This window comes from Ranitomeya variabilis, chromosome 4, assembly GCF_051348905.1.
Source record: "Ranitomeya variabilis isolate aRanVar5 chromosome 4, aRanVar5.hap1, whole genome shotgun sequence".
Classification (NCBI taxonomy): Eukaryota; Metazoa; Chordata; class Amphibia; order Anura; family Dendrobatidae; genus Ranitomeya; species Ranitomeya variabilis.
In genome coordinates, this window is record NC_135235.1 from 702,692,010 (window position 1) to 702,709,136 (window position 17,127).

General features: G+C 41.5%; 2 protein-coding genes across 5 annotated transcripts in view; one reads left to right on the forward strand and one right to left on the reverse strand.

Annotated features, from left to right (window-relative positions):
• The window catches only part of LOC143766432 (uncharacterized), an 805,019-nt gene that overhangs the window by 274,123 nt on the left and 513,769 nt on the right, over nt 1-17,127 (forward strand). The gene's annotated exons all lie outside the window — the stretch shown is intronic.
• The window catches only part of LOC143766438 (uncharacterized), a 92,700-nt gene continuing 89,790 nt past the window's right edge, over nt 14,218-17,127 (reverse strand). For all 4 annotated transcript variants that reach the window (XM_077254129.1, XM_077254130.1, XM_077254128.1 and 1 more), the window contains one exon: nt 14,218-15,681. In XM_077254129.1, the coding sequence (XP_077110244.1) occupies nt 14,417-15,681 (1,265 nt within the window). In that variant the 3' untranslated portion in view covers nt 14,218-14,416. The remainder of the gene's footprint in view (nt 15,682-17,127) is intronic.

The window sequence follows — 17,127 nt, forward strand, 5'->3', positions numbered from 1 at the left end:
TACACCACCATAAAGTGCCCAATAAAATCAGAAAACACATGGTTGATAAAATTCTGAAACACAGCTGGTGCATTAATGAGACCAAAGGGCATAACTAAATTCTCAAATAACCCTTCAGAAGTGAGAAATGCCGTTTTCCAATCATCCCTCTCCCGAATACGGATTAGATTATATGCTCCCCTGAGGTCAAATTTAGAAAACCATTTGGCCCCCGACAATTGTACAAATCAGGGATGAATGGGAGGGGATAGGTATTTCACACTGTGACCTTATTTAATTCCCGAGAATCAACGCATGGGTGCAAACCACCATCTTTTTCTTTTCCAAAAAAGAATCCAGCTGCTACATGAGAGACAGGGAGGGATGTGGCCTTTACGTAGGCTTTCATAATTATACTCCTTCATAGTGGTTCATTCTGGGCCAGAGCGGTTGTACAAACAGGCCTTGGGCAATTTAGCACCTGGAACCAGATTAATAGCACAGTCAAAAGGGAGGTGTGATGGTAAAACCTCGGCCTTCCTTTCAGAAAAAACATCCTCAAAATCCTTCAGATACTCCGGAATACTTTCCAGATTAAAGGATGACATAATTACAGAAGTAAAGCAACTTTTAACACAATTAGGACCCTATTTGACAATGTTCCGAGATTCCCAGTCTATCACAGGATTATGTAACTTTAACCAGGGGAACCCCAACACCAGCCCCGCAGGTGGATTGTCCAGAACAAAACATGAAATATGTTCCTGGTGCAAGGAGAAACTCCTCCGAGACAAATTTAATGACATTTTTCACCAGTGGTGTTTTGTCAATGGCAACAATAGGAATAGGAGTCTCCAGCATAACTGTGCCTAACTTACATTTGTCACCAAGTTAGAGTCAATAAAGTTCATGGACAACCCAAAGTCCACGAAAGCAAAAGTGGGCATGAAGCAACTCCCACAACTAAGTTTCACTTCAAACTATACTTTAGAAAATGAGGAAAAAGGTACCTGAGAGTCTGGGTGATCTCCTCGACAATCACCAAGACTCAGCCACTTGTTAGTTGGTGGGCAGGAGGAGAAGTCCTTTATCCAATGTCCAGGATCTCTGCAATAAAAACACAGCTTTCCTTCATGTCGCTGTCTCCTCTCCTTGAGGTTGGTGACCCCCACCTCCATAGGTTCAGACAGTGGGAAAACAACAGTATTAACAGGGGGCAACGGAACCTCTCGCTGTGTAACACCTCTCTCCCGCAGCCTTCGATCCATATGGATAGCCTGAGTCAAAGCCTCCAATGAGCTGGGTGGTGGATGGAGAGTCAGCGTAATTCAGGTGATCCGACAGTCCTCTCCTGAACTGACATCTTGAGTTAAACAGATTAAGGGGGCACCCTAGGGCAATATTGAAAGGGATCCAGCCACAGCCTATAAAGTCACGTATACCATAAGCCACAAGAAAAAATATATAGGTCATAAGGAGGGGATCACCAAACAGGCATGGATGTAAAAATGCCTTTATTTAGATACAAAACACACAAACAATATTAAAAATAGTCACACATGTGACATAAATAGACATAACAAGAAGCTCATAATAAAGCTAACCACCATAAGCCAGATAACATGTGTGCAATTATATACAATAACTCTATAGGCAGCGCAGCTGCATTGATAAAAACTCCTGTTCACTCACACCAGATAAGCGTCCAGAACATCCCCACATAATCCACATAATGAGCCCTCCCTATAACAGACCCAACATATTTCAATAAAGATACATCAAAAAGGGGCTTACCAAATATAAGCACCATACAAAATAGTCCTTATAGCCCAAATTCGGAGCAGAGTAAAGAGAGGGGGGGCTGGGAGGGCAATCAATTTAAGTGTGGGAAGATCATATGGGTATAGGATAATTAATAGGGTAGCTGCCCATAGATAAATTCAAGTGGCAGCTATGATGCGATGCAAGCAGATAGAGCGCACATGTGATTGGGTAGGCAGAAAGAACCCGACGCGTGTCGCCACTTCCGGTTGCTTCGTCAGGGGTTATCGCTACCTGTGTGTAGTATCCTTCTTATACCAAATAATAAAGTCATCAAATAGATTGCAGCTGAGCTGCTTTACCTGGGAAACGGTGAAGCAATCAGGCCGGAAGAATCCATCTCATGCACCGGATATATAGAGTTATGCCTAACAACAAACTGCGTGTGCGTCAGCCGCCATATCGCGGGATATACATCAGCAGAGTATCCGCCGCAAGATTACCATATGGTGGCTGACACACGCGCAGTTTGTTGTGAGGTTTTTAATGTTGTGTGTTTTTTTAATCTAAATATAGGAATTTTTACATCCATGCCTGTATGGTGATCCCCTCCTTATGACCTATATTTTTTTTCTTGTGGTTTATGGTAACTGTGACTTTATAGGCTGAGTCTGAGGCTGGATCCCTTTCAATATTGCCCTAGGGTGCCCCCTTAATCTGTTTAACTCAAGTTTGTTTCTGTGGTTGCTTGTTCTTCCACTGTTTCTGGGAGTTGGCACATAGGATTCTATATTAATATATCTTTTGACATTTATCTCTGACTGTTGTCATTATTGAGGCATGGATTTAGCTGCCAGAGTGGATTACTTAAGGGATCAAATATTATTATGGATATGCTCATTGAACATGATCGTAACATTTTACTGGTTATTAAGGTTAAAATCAAGGCTTGTGAATTAAAACTGGAGGGGTTTGATAAAAAAAACACTGGTTGAACCATTCCAGATACAACTAAAGGCCACCATTTACAACTTTGAGAAGGAGGTGATTGGTGGAAAGAGAAATAAATGGACAAAACATATTTCAAAAACAGACGTGTGCTTAGATGGGTACATAAAGGTAACAAAAGGCCCCTTGGTTCAGTAACGGCAACTAATGACAACATAGCCGCACTGCATGAACTTCCATCTAGTGATTTTTTTTATCATCCGAACCAAGCGACGCTGAGGGCGCAACAGGAGGGGTCGGCGCAAAGATATGTCACACAAAAAGCGCACTCAGAACTTCAGGACCTGGTTCCCCAGACACAAGCGAGAGACCCGGCAGAACAGGAAACGCTAACCCCTACGTCTGGATTGACTGCCCCTCTTGATTCTGGTAAGCTACAGATTATTAATCTTTCATCCCATGTTCAAACAGATATTGAAATTTCCGTTTGGGAGAAGGGATTCTCTTTCTGTCCCACTAATTGTCTTGACAAATTTATTTTGACCAAAGATCTTTATTTATTTTGTAGACAATTGACCTTTAAGTTACTCTTTCATCAACCATCTGAGATTGATCAGCTTCCTTTGACAGAGAGGCAGGCATTTAGAGATTTGGTAGACCTTTTGGAAGAAAATGAGGGAGATCATACAAGGAGAAGATTTCAGGGTAGGTTACCTTCACAAGCCACACCATCCTTTTCACTGTTTCCAGTGGTGCAGAGTTTTTTTTGACATGGCCTTTGGTGAGATACAGTCCCTCAGGTCTCAGGTTGGATCCCAAAAGGGATAGAAATTTAAACAGGGCTGAGCAGGCTGTTATCAAGAGACTGGGGTCAAATAGGGACTTTGTGGTCCGGGAAGCAGACAAGGGGGGAATCTGGTTATCTGGCCGGTTGATTTATATCTAAGGGAAGCCAAACAACAGCTAACTGCATGCGCGGTCGGAAATAGCAGATCCGACGGACAAAAAAAAGGTACATTGAATGTTTTTTTGTCACGACGGACCGCACGACGGATGCGACATGTGGCCATCCGTCGTCCATTAAAGTGTATGGCAAAAAAACGGCTCCTGCGGGCACATTTGCAGGATCCTTTTTTTTTTGCCATAACGACAGATTGCGACGGAGGCAAAAAGATGGAAGTGTGAAAGTAGCCTTATACAGTTCTATGGTTTATCCCCAGGCCGTTTACAAGATGCTGATCCGGTTGATTTTCCTCTTTGTTACAGTGTCGCACTTGTCATTTTTGGGATCAACAGTGTAATCCAACTTTTCATTGTTTACCTCGTGAGTGGCCATTGTGGACCATCAACCTTGTTTTTGTTACGCTGTGTTATGAAAAACCTCTTAAATAAAGAATTTAAAAAAAAAAATAAAACAATAAAAATAAATCAAACCTACACGTTTGGTATCGCCACATTCAGAATCGCACGATCTATCAATAGAAAAAAGGATTAACCTGATTGCTAAATGGTGTAGCGATAAAAAAATCAAAACACCAGAATTACCTTTTTTTGGTAGCCGCAGCATCGCATTAAAATGCAATAATGGGCGATCAAAAGAACATATCTGCACAAAAGTGGTATCAATAAAAATGTCAGCTTGGCACACAAAGAATAAGCTCTCACCCGACCCCAGATCACGAAAAATGGAGACGCTACAGGTATCGGAAAATTGCGTGATTTTTTTTTTATCAAACATTGGAATTTATTTTCACCACTTAGATAAAAAAAAACCCTGAAATGTTTGGTGTCTATAAACTCGTAATGATCTGGAGAATCATAATAGCAGGTCAATTTTAGCATTTAGTGAACCTAACAAAAAAGCCAAACAAAAAACAAGTGTGGGATTGCACTTTTTTTTTTCACCGCACTTGGAATTTTCTTCCCGTTTTTGAGTACGCGACATGGTAAAACCAATGGTGTCGTTCAAAACTACTACTCGTCCTGCAAAAAATAAGCCCTCACATGGCCATATTGGCAGAAAAATGGCCTAACCTAAAAATGGATCTAACCATATTAAGACGCCCTATTACAGATAACATATGACGGGGTGTTATTTGTCGCCTTGATGATGAGATTAGAGAGATTTTACAATGCCGAGACATGCACGATGACGTGAAAATTAAGAAGTATAATGTCATACTACAGAAATACTTGGTTCATGCTAAACACGATGCAAAGGAACCAGCAACTTTACATCTCGTCAGCTCCTGAATCTGATTAACAACTGCCATATTCAGACCCTTATAAAAATCAAGAGGTCACTGGAATTTTTAGCCATGTAAACCAGCGATATAAAAAGGATGAATTTTTTGTAAAAAGGTTACTGCAGAAAAAAAATGTTACAGTATGGAAGGATAAAAGCAAATTTATTTTCAAGAGATCTGTAACACCAGAATCTATCTTGCTGGATTTTGGTACGTACGGGTGCTTCTCACAAAGTTAGAATATCATCAAAAAGGTAATTTATTTCAGTTCTTCAATACAAAAAGTGAAACGCATATATTATATAGAGTCATTACAAACAGAGTGATCTATTTTGAGCATTTATTTCTGTTAATGTTAATGATTACCGCTTAAAGCCAATGAAAACTCATGAAATGAAAAGTAATTATCCCAGTAAATTAGAATATATTGTAACCCCAGCTGGAAAAAATGATTTTAAAATCCCAAATTGTTGGCCTATTGAAATTTATGTTCAATTTAAATGCCTTCAATACTTGGAGCACCTTTTGCATTAATTACTGATTCAATGCAGCGTGGCATGGAAACAATCAGTCTGTGGCACTGCTGAGGTGTTATGGAAGCCCACATTGCTTTGATAGCAGCCTTCAGCTTGTTTACATTGTTGGGTCTGGTGTCTCATCTTCCTCTTCACAATACTCCATAGATTCTCTATGGGGTTAAGGTCAGGCCAGTTTGCTGGCCAATCAAGCACAGTGATACTATTGTTTTTAAACCAGGTAGTGATACCTCTGGCAGTGTTGACGGGTGCCAAGTCCTGCTGAAGAATGAAATTTCCATCTCTAAGGCCTCTTTCACATTAGCGTCGTGCACTGCACGTCGCTATGCGTCGTTCTGGAGAAAAAACGCATCCTGCAAAATTGCTTGCAGGATGCGTTTTTTCTCCATAGACGTGAATTAGCAACGCAGTGCGATGCATTGCCACACGTCGCAACCGTCATGCGACTGTTGCGTTGGACCGTCGGCACAAAAAAAGTTACATGTAACTTTTTTTGAGCGTCAGGAGCGTCTTTTCCGACCGCGCATGCGCGGCCGGAACTCCGCCCCCGCCTCCCCACACCTCACAATGGGGCAGCGGATGCGATGTAAAACTGCATCCGCTGCCTCCGTTGTGCTGCGCTTTCACTGCTAGCGTCGTTGAGCTGCAACGTCGCATAGCGACGTGCAGTGCACGACGTTAGTGTGAAAGTATCCTAAAATGCATGTCGGAAGAGGGAAGCATGATGTTCTCTAAAATTTCCTGGTAGATGGCTGCGCTGACTTTGGTCTTGCTAAAACACAGTGGACCTACACGAGCAGATGACATGGCTCTCCAAAAAATCACTGATTGTGGATACTTCACACTAGACCTCAAGCAGCTTGGATTGTGGCCTCTCCACTCTTCCTCCAGACTCTGGGACCTTGATTTCCAAATAAAATACAAAATTTACTTTAACTGAAAACACCTTGGATCACTGAGCAACAGTCCAGTTCTTTTTCTCCTTGGCCCAGGTAATACGCTTCTGGCGTTATCTATTGGTCATGAGTAGCTTGACACAAGGAATGCGACACTTGTATCCCATGTCCAGGATACGTCTGTGTGTGGTGGCTCCTGAAGCAATGACTCCAGCAGCAGTCCACTCCTTGTGAATCTCCCCCAAATCTTTGAATGGTCTTTTCTTAACAATCCTTTCAAGGCTGCGGTTATCCCGGTTGTTTGTGCACCTTTTTCTACCACACTTTTTCCTTCCACTCAACTTTCCATTAATATGCTTGGATACAGCACTCTGTGAGCAGCCAGCTTCTTTAGCAATGACAAAAAAAACCGACTGGCACATCCAAACTAGTGTGAATAGGTGCATACCAGGAGCAGCTACCTCAATATACAAAGAAAGGTTGCACTCTATCGTGTCAAAGCATGTCGAATATGAAATACATGAAATATGAATAGCAAAATGGCTTTTTGAACTTTAGGAAAAATATTTATGAGACGCTTTGCACAGAATTTGGCCAAATAGTGTGAGCCCATCAACCATCATCAAGGTGGTCTCATTAATATAAAGCAGACACTGGCGCACTACTATTGCACAGATCCAAAATGAAGGGGTCCTGAAGAGTGGTAATGTAACATGACAAAGCAAGAAGAGAAAAAGACCACTCCAAAATACCGCACACCACTATTGAATATAAATATAAAAGGGCAAACTTTTATTGATGAAACAATTAAAAACATCTAAAAATTCCCACAATCCCCAAGATGATCCCACCAAACACGACAGAGGTCAAGAAAATGCATATCTATTACAGGCTTTTTATAATATGACAAAATATGATATAAAATACAATAACCATATACCACGTGTCCTCTTATATGATGACACAAATAGCTAATAAGCTCCCCCGGGGTTGAAGATATAAACGCCATATGTATGCACCAGAGATAAACAGAAGACCGATCTGGGTAACTGAGTAAACAGTACAATGTTATATGTAATCTGTACCTGTATGCCAAAGAAATTTTGATGTGCATAAGAATCAAAAACAATGGCGCAAAACAACGTTATGCCACAAATTGACAATAGACGCAGCAATGTCAGCCAAGACCATATGCCCAATCATGTGCAAAAGAGCGTTGCACCATGGTCTGTAAGCGTAAAGATAACTTCAATATGATACCGATAAAGACCTAGGTCCAGCCATGTGTCAAAACCCAGATAGTCGGAGGGCTACCAGCAGGGGAAGAAAAAACAGGCAGGGATCAGCGTGGGGACAAACCCTACGCATGTTGCCGTTACATGGACGGCTTCGTATTTATATTCAATAGTGGTGTGCGGTATTTTGGAGTGGTCTTTTTCTCTTCTTGCTTTGGTGGTCTCATTAATCTGATGGGTCCCTGACCTCCCTGTCCAAATGTGAACACTTACCGAAGGCTAATGTCTGTATGCATGGGTGAATGTGGACACCTCTCTCAGTAAAGCCTACATATATGGGTTGGCCGGAACCAAGTGTGATTAGATGTAATTAAAAACCACATGGTGAAGGGAGGAGTACACTTTTCCAGAGTGCTCTGGTCCTCAGACTGGGCCGAAGGTTCACCTTCCAACAAGACAATGACCCTAAGCACACAGCTAAAATAACAAAGGAGTGGCTTCAGAACAACTCTATGACCATTCTTGATTGTCCCAGCCAGAGCCTGACCTAAACCCTATTGGGCATCTCTGGAGAGACCTGAAAATGGCTGTCCACCAACGTTCACCATCCAACCTGACAGGTAAGAATGGCAGAGGATCCCCAATTCCAGGTGTGAAAAACTTGCTGCATTATTTCCAAGAAGACTCATAGCTGTTCTAGGTCAAAAGGATGCTTCTACTCAAACTGAGCAAAGGGTCTGAATACTTATAACCATGTGATAATTCAATTTTTCTTTTTTAATAAATTTTCAAAAACTACATTTCTGTTTTTTTAGGCAAGATTGGGTGCAGAGTGTACATTAATGAGAAAAATGAACTTTTTTGAATTTACCAAATGGCTGCAATGAAACAAAGAGTGAAACATTTAAAGGGGTATGAACACTTTCCACTGTATATGTTACAGAGGCGCATATATCCTCTTTTTATAGTTTACAACTGTCCTTTAAGCCAGCATCCAGAGGTAAAAGGGAAGAATGGTAATGAGATCAACTATAATTATTTGATGTTTTAATCTATTTGCATAGTTTTTCCTCCTCTGTTTTGCAAGGTAACAAGCTAGCTGGCCTGGCCAATGTGTATTCAACATCTCAGCAAACATAATTTTTCAATTATCCTTCATCTCTAGTCATCCAGGATAACAAAATATGTTACATCAAATGTCATCTTACAAAGTCAATATTACAGGCCTATATGAACAAAAGTCTGTGTTTTCTTGACCATCCAGAAAAATACATAAATTCAAAATTATATATATATATATATATATATATATATATATATATATATATATATATATATATATCTATATCAATCAGTCAATGCCTCCTGGTATACAGTAATTGATGTCATGCTACACTCCAAAAGGAGGTGGACAAATTTCACAAAGTGCAAAGTCAGGAAAAAATTATAACAATCATACACCATTTTTTGTTCATTTTTGAGAGTGAGCCTGTGAGCATTCTCTGACAAGCGAAACCTCCTGTTTGTTATGACCCTTCCAGGTGCCACTAAAAACCCCCTCAGACAAGACGCTAGTGGCAGGGCAGCACAACACCTCTAAGGCAGAGAGGGACAGCTCATGCCAGGCATCCAGCTTTGAGGCACAATAGTTGAAGGTCACTGAGGAATTAGGGAGTATTCTGGCATAGTCAACTAGGTATTGCTTGACCATCTTTAAAGGGAATCTGACGTCACCCCCAAAATCGTATATGAGGTAAGCCCACCGGCATCAGGGGCTTATCTACAGCATTCTGTATGTATCCTGAAAGATAAGAAAAAGGTTATATTCTACTCACCTGGGGGGGCAGTCCGGTGCGGTCTGTAGATGAGCCCCTGATGGCTGGTATCATCAAAGATGAACTTGTGGGACCTTTTCGGGTTGAGGATGGAGTGAAGCTCAACTCCCAGACCTACTGCCAGTTTCTGGAAGACAACTCCTTCAAGCAGTGGTACAGGAAGAAGTTGGTAAAAACATGATTTTCATGCAGGTCAATGCTCCATCACATGCCTCCAACTACTCCACAGCGTGGCTGGCCAGTAAAGGTCTCAAAGAAGAAAAAATAATGACATGGCCCCCTTGTTCACCTGATCTGAACCCCATAGAGAACCTGTGGTCCCTCATAAAATGTGAGATCTACAGGTAGGGAAAACAGTACATCCCTCGGAACAGTGTCTGGGAGGCTGTGGTGGCTGCTGCATGCAATGTTGATCGTAAACAGATCAAGCAACTGACAATCTATGGATGGAAGGCTCTTGCGTGTCATCATAAAGAAAGATGGCTGTAAAGGGCACTAATTTTTGGGAGATTTGTTTTTGCATGTCAGAAATGATTATTTCTAAATTTTGTGCAGATATATTGGTTTACCTGGTGAAAATAAACAAGTGAGATGGGAATATATTTGGTTTTCATTAAGTTGCCTAATAATTCAGCACAGTAATAGTTACCTGCACAAACAGATATTCTCCTAAGATAGCCAAATCTAAAAAAAAAAACACTCCAACTTCCCAAAAATTAAGCTTTGATATTTATGAGTCTTTTTGTGTTGATTGAGAACAGTTGTTGATCAATAATAAAAATAATCCTCTAAAGTATAGCTTGCCTAATAATTCTGCACACAGGGTATATGATGCTGCCCACACAGTTTAATGCCCCCATTATGCCCCTGTAAGCAGGTGACTGGATACAACACACAGACAAACACAATGTGGAAGTAACCGATATAATTATTTATTTCCCTGATAATGGGAATTGTGATCACTATGGCAACAGTGAATAATGCAAAACAGGGTGATTACGAGGTGAAATATACAATATCAGATATACAATGAATTCACCGACTCACTCTCACTGTAATAGCAGCCTCTAACCACATGTTACTTTAGCTACTGAAGAGGGTGATTTTCCTGACACGTATAGTTGACAACACTCTACTCTGCGAACACAGGCCATAGTGAGATCTCTGCCTTTTCCCATTAGGCCATAAGTCCTCCTAACAAAGTCTACCAAGGCTCGCTGGGCCGCCTTCACTTCAACCAGCTTTTGCCTTGTCTGTTGTATAATAATAATCTTTATTTATATAGCGCCAACATGTTCCACAGCGCTTTACAGTTTAACAGTTTCAAACACAACAGTCATAAGTAACAACGTTAACAATACAATTAAAGCAAAATAAGACGACCCTGCTCGTGAGAGCTTACAATCTACAATGGGGTGGGGGAGATACAAAGTACCGGTGTGTATTTACAATGATGGTCCAACCATCTTCAGGGGGTGGGGGATAGATGGAAGTAGTGAATGGGCTACACACAAATATAAAATGACTTTGATTAGTGAACGTGATAGGCAGCTCTGAACAAATGTGTTTTGAGGGAGCCACTAAAACTATGTAAATTGTGGATTGTCCTAATCTCTTTCCTCCATCCCACATATCTTCCCTACCTGATCTATCTATCAAAATAAATGAAATCACACTTTCCCCTGTCCCCAAAATCCGCTGCCTCGGAGTAACGCTTGACTCGACCCTGTCCTTCAAACAGCACAACCAAGCTCTCGCCACCTCCTGTCGCCTCCAGCTCAAAAATATTTCCAGAATCCGTCCTTTCCTCAACCATCACTCTACCAAAATGCTTGTGCTTGCCCTAATCATCTCCCGCCTCGACTACTGCAACATCCTCCTCTGTGGCATACTTTCTAACACTCTCGCACCTCTCCAGTCCATCCTTAACTCTGCTGCCTGACTAATTAATCTCTCTCCTCGCTACACTTCTGCTTCCTCTCTTTGCAAATCCCTTCACTGGCTCCCAATTTCCCAGCGTATCCAGTTTAAACTACTAACACTGACCTACAAAGCCATCCATAACCTTTCTCCCCCATATATTTCCAAACTAATCTCTCACTCTTCCCTCACGTAATCTCTGGTCCTCCCAAGACCTCCTTCTCTCCTCCTCTCACCCCAACAGGTCTGGTTATCCACCACTTTTGGGTCCTTCAAACGGAACCTGAAAACCCACCTCTTCAAACAATCTTACAACCTATAATGACCACACGGCCACCTCAAAACCATCGGAGCTACTGCAACCCCCGACCTACTGTCTTCTTCCCCATAATCTGTAGAATGTAAGCCCGCAAGGGCAGGGTCCTCTTCCCCCTGTACCAGTCTGTCATTGTTAGTTTGTTTACTGTAAGTGATATTTGTATTTTGATGTAACCCCTTCTCATGTACAGCACCATGGAATTAAAGGTGCTATATAAATAAATAATAATAATAATGCTCAGTAAGATGATTTCAGGGCTTAAGGCCCCGTCTCACATAGCGATTTACCAACGATCACGACCAGCGATACGACCTGGCCGTGATCGTTGGTAAGTCGTTGTGTGGTCGCTGGGGAGCTGTCACACAGACAGCTCTCTCCAGCGACCAACGATCAGGGGAACGACTTCGGCATCGTTGAAACTGTCTTCAACGATCCCGAAGTCCCCCTGCAGCACCCGGGTAACCAGGGTAAACATCGGGTTACTAAGCGCAGGGCCGTGCTTAGTAACCCGATGTTTACCCTGGTTACCAAAAAAAACAAACAGTACATGCTCACCATCTGATGTCCGTCAGGTCCCTTGCCGTCTGCTTCCTGCTCTGACTGAGCCGCCGTACAGTGAGAGCAGAGCGCAGCGGTGACGTCACCGCTGTGCTGCGCTCTCACTGTACGGCGGCACTCAGAGCAGGAAGCAGACGGCAAGGGACCTGACGGACACCGAAAGGCGAGTATGTACTGTTTGTTTTTTTTGGTAACCAGGGTAAACATCGGGTTACTAAGCGCGGCCCTGCGCTTAGTAACCCGATGTTTACCCTGGTTACCAGTGAAGACATCGCTGGATCGGTGTCACACACACCGATTCAGCGATGTCAGCGGGACCTCAACGACCAAAAAAAGGTCCAGGCCATTCCGACACGACCAGCGATCTCGCAGCAGGGGCCTGATCGCTGGTACGTGTCACACATAGCGAGATCGCTACTGAGGTCGCTGTTGCGTCACAAAACTAGTGACTCAGCAGCGATCTCGCTAGCGATCTCGCTATGTGAGACGGAGCCTTTAGACTCCAGAGTGGCAGGTTGCTCCTGTATAACACTGGTTAAAAGGGCCTTGCTGGAGAGTCTGTAGTAACCAACCGTATACCATGAGCCTGAGATAGATGCTTGGACTGATGCCTATGCTGAGCAGCACCTGGAGAGGTCAAGCCCGAATGGGAGACTGCCGAGGCAGACAAGGCTTGGGATCTACCCCTTGCAGTGGGAGAATCCCGGAGCCTAGAAACTATAATATAACTTAAATCCAGTAAAAGTGTATGGATGACAAATTAAAATTTAAAAAAATGCCTATTTGGAGCGTTAAATACCACCGAAATGCACCTCAGAGCATGTAATACTCTATGGATAACACTATAGTCTATTTCCTCCTCCCCCCCAAAAAAAAAGAATGTGGTCAACTGCCGCTGCTATATATTTAGCAACAGACTGCAAAGAACTTAGCCCTATCTAGAGACTGTATTAAGCCACCCTGCTCTTGCAACTGTCCCTTGCTAGGCTAAATACAGAATGTATCTGATACAAACAACAAAGCACAAGATTAGCCCTTAGAAGGACTGTTAACATGATAGTTCAGCTTCAGCACCATTATCAACACTACATGACTGATCCATTATACTGTGCACACACAGGCCTGTATAATCACTCTCTTCCTCCAATAAGAACTGTCCCTGAACTATGCACTGGCAGCAGTGTGCCGCGTGTGGAGGCGCCTGTTCTTTTATAATACCTGATTATAGAATATGGCCAGCCAATCCCAGTAATGCCACTTCCGAGATGTCTGAGGTATGTTTACTTGCTGTGTAACAGACATCAAACATGCGGAGCGGCGATTCGAACTTCACATCCGAGCAAAGGCTAAAGCTCACCAAGTATTTCCAAGCACTCAGGTACTCAAGTGATATCAAAGTATCACCGAGCACGTTCGCTCATCCCTAGTAATTACACTTTCTCATTTAATTATGACTGTTATTTTTTTTTACAATTTGTCAATAACATATTTAGTTTCTCACTGTCAGATTTATTTTTGATGGTCATCAAAATCAGATTTCCAGTCATGTATTTTTCACACTCTAGGTTTGATAATTGGTTTCTTTCTGTGTGGGATTTTTGATGTTTAAAGGGGTTTTATCCAGCTTCAATTCCACAATTCCATGACGTTTACAATGATGAATTCTTTATTTTTTTAAAAGTTAAAATATAGTCATATCAAAAAGTCTTTTTCTTTCTTGGTTGATACATGCAGGACAAATGTATTCAAGGATGGGGGAAACATATGAAAAAGACTAATAGAATACCAAACACATTTCAAAAGCAAGTACATTCTTAAACTTGGTTCACTATCTCCACCTTTGGACATATCGAACAAAGTCAGAGAGCAGCCGCAGCCCTGGCTCCCTATTGATGTTCAATACATCCGAAGGTGGGAACAGTGAACAGCCTCACATGAGCTCCGAAAACATGAGTGAAAAGACCACTGTAACGGCGCCGGCACAGAAAGTGAATGAGTGGTTTTATTTGAAATAGGCCAAACATTAGGAATGACAAAGGGTTGTCCTAGTAATGGACAATCCCTTTAAGAAATACAATTTTTGTTTAAAATATTTCCAACATTCTGAACATAAAAGAAGGGTTCTCCCTTGTGTGACTTCTCTGATGTTTAAGAGTTGATTTTAGTGTAAAACATTTCCTACATTAATAACATGAAAAAGGCTTCTCCCCTGTGTGAATTCTTTGGTGACTAAGAAGATACGATTTCTTTACAAAACATTTCCCACATTCCAAACAGGAAAAAGGCTGCACCCCTGTGTGAGTTCTCTGGTGCTTGACTAAATCTGATTTCTGTGTAAAATATTTTATACATTCTGAACATGAAAAAGGCTTCTTCCCTGTGTGGGTTCTCCGGTGCCCATCAAGACGTGATTTATTGTTAAAACATTTGCTACATTCAGAACATGAAAACGGCTTCTCCCCCGTGTGGGTTCTTTCGTGTATAACAAGACTGCATTTCTGGTTAAAATATTTCCCACATTCTGAACAAGAAAAAGGCTTCACCCCTGTGTGGGTTCTCTGGTGTATAACTAGACTGCTTTTCTGGTTAAAATATTTCCCACATTCTGAACAGGAAAAAGGCTTCTCCCCTGTGTGGGTTTTCTGGTGTTTAACCAAATTTGATTGATAGCTAAAACATTTCCCACATTTTGAACAGGAAAACGGCTTCTCCCCTGTGTGCGTTCTTTGGTGCTTAGCAAGATCCCCTTTCTGATTAAAACATTTCCCGCATTCTGAACATGAAAAAGGTTTCTCCCCTTTGTGAGTTCTCTGGTGCTTAACCAAATCTGATTTCCGTTTAAAATATTTCCCACATTCTGAACAGGAAAATGGCTTTTCACCTGTGTGGGTTCCCTGGTGCTTAACAAAATTTGATTGATGATTAAAACATTTCCCACATTCTGAACATGAAAAAGGTTTCACCCCTGTGTGGGTTCTTTGGTGTATAACAAGATTCCCTTTCTGATTAAAACATTTCCCGCATTCTGAACATGAAAAAGGCTTCTCCCCTGTGTGACTTCTTTGGTGTCTAACAAGATCTGATTTCTGCTTAAAATTTTTCCCACACTTGGAACAAGAAAATATTTTCTCCGCTGTGTGAATTTTTGGATGTTTAAGAAAACACTTTTCAATGGGAAAACGGTTTCCATGTTCTAAACATGAAAATGGCTTCTTTGATTTAGGAGTATTTAGTTTTTTATTGCATATTTTGTGACCCTGAGTAGTCGCTAATAAGTCAGAAGACAGGACCTGTTTCAAAGGATCAGATGACAGATGTTTGCTGTGAATGGATGATGTTATATCTGCAGTAATGGCATTCACTTCAATTGTATCCTGTGGGATCTCAAGATCATCTGATTTAAAAACTGAAGATGTTAGCTGTCTCTCTGATATCCTGGTACAGTCATCTGCCAAGATAAAAAAAAAATAATTCTGAATAAAATATCCTTAAATGTTATTTAACATTTGCAGTTAAACTATCTGTAAAAATTGCAAGTTATAGAGAAATATTAAATTATTCACGAAGACAATGACAGTTCACAGTCTAATAGAAAATCTCATAGAATGAATAAGTGAAGCATGGTGTTCAACTGTTTGTTCATTCTTCCTCCTAAATATGGAATAAAAAGCCAGAAAGAAATATTATGTAAATTAAAATAAAACCAATAAAAACTTCTATTCATCGCACAAAAAACAAGTCCCCACTCACATCCATCATCTGTCAGTAGAAAAACAGAGGTTTGAACATTATTAGAAGCTCAAAAGTTCTTGAAAAGCAACATGGATTCCATAAACCAATCCACCAATAATATCACTCCCAAAGTGAAATTTCCCCCTTGCTTCTGAGCCTTGCCGTGTGCCCAAACCACATTTAGCATCAATGTATTTGGCTTTACTATAGTGAGAAGAACCCACTTAATTTACGTTGTGTGTGTGTCTCCTAGAGCACAATCTGGGCATTATGCGGTGGGCAATAAAATTACATATTTGCAATTTTCTTTCTTCTGCATCCACTGCATGCTAATTTCCGGAAAATGCATGTGGAATCTAAAATAGTCACTACTCCAATAGACATTCTCTGAAGGTTATATTTTCCAAAATGGAGTCACCTTATGGAGATTAAGCCTATGTGCACATGTTGCAGAACTGCAGCGTTTTTTCCGCGCAGAAACGCTGCAGATCTGCCAGTGATTTACAGTACAATGTAAATCAATGGCAAAAAAAATGCTGTGCTAATAGTGCGGAAAAGTCTGCACTGAAAACGCAGCAGCTTCAAAAAAGGACCATGTCACTTCTTTTGTGCAGTTCTGCAGCGTTTCTGTACCCATTACATTATAGAAATCCACAGGGGTAAAAAACACATGAAATCCACAGCAAATCCGCAAGAAAAACGCATCAAATCTGCACCTGTGTTTTCTGCCAGGAGATGCAGATTTTGTGCAGAGAATTCTTCACCCAAATCAGCAACGTGTGCACATAGCCTTATATTATTATGGGCAGCACGGTGGCTCAGTGGATAGCACTGCAGCCTTGCAGCACTGGGGTCCTGGGTTCAAGCCCCACCAAGGGCAACATCTGCAAAGAGTTTGTATGTTCTCTCCATGTTTGCGTGGGTTTCCTCTGGGTACTCCGGTTTCCTCCCACATTCCAAAGACATACTGCTAGTGAATTTAGATTGTGAGCCCCATTGGGGACAGCAATAATGTGTGCAAACTGTAAAGCGCTGCGGAATATGTTAGCGCTATATAAAGATTATTATTATAATGCTCTGGTTTTCTGAAATTTTGTCACATTAGGGCTTCTGCAGATGGTGTGTCACATCTTCTCTGGGATCTGCTCCAACAACATTTGCT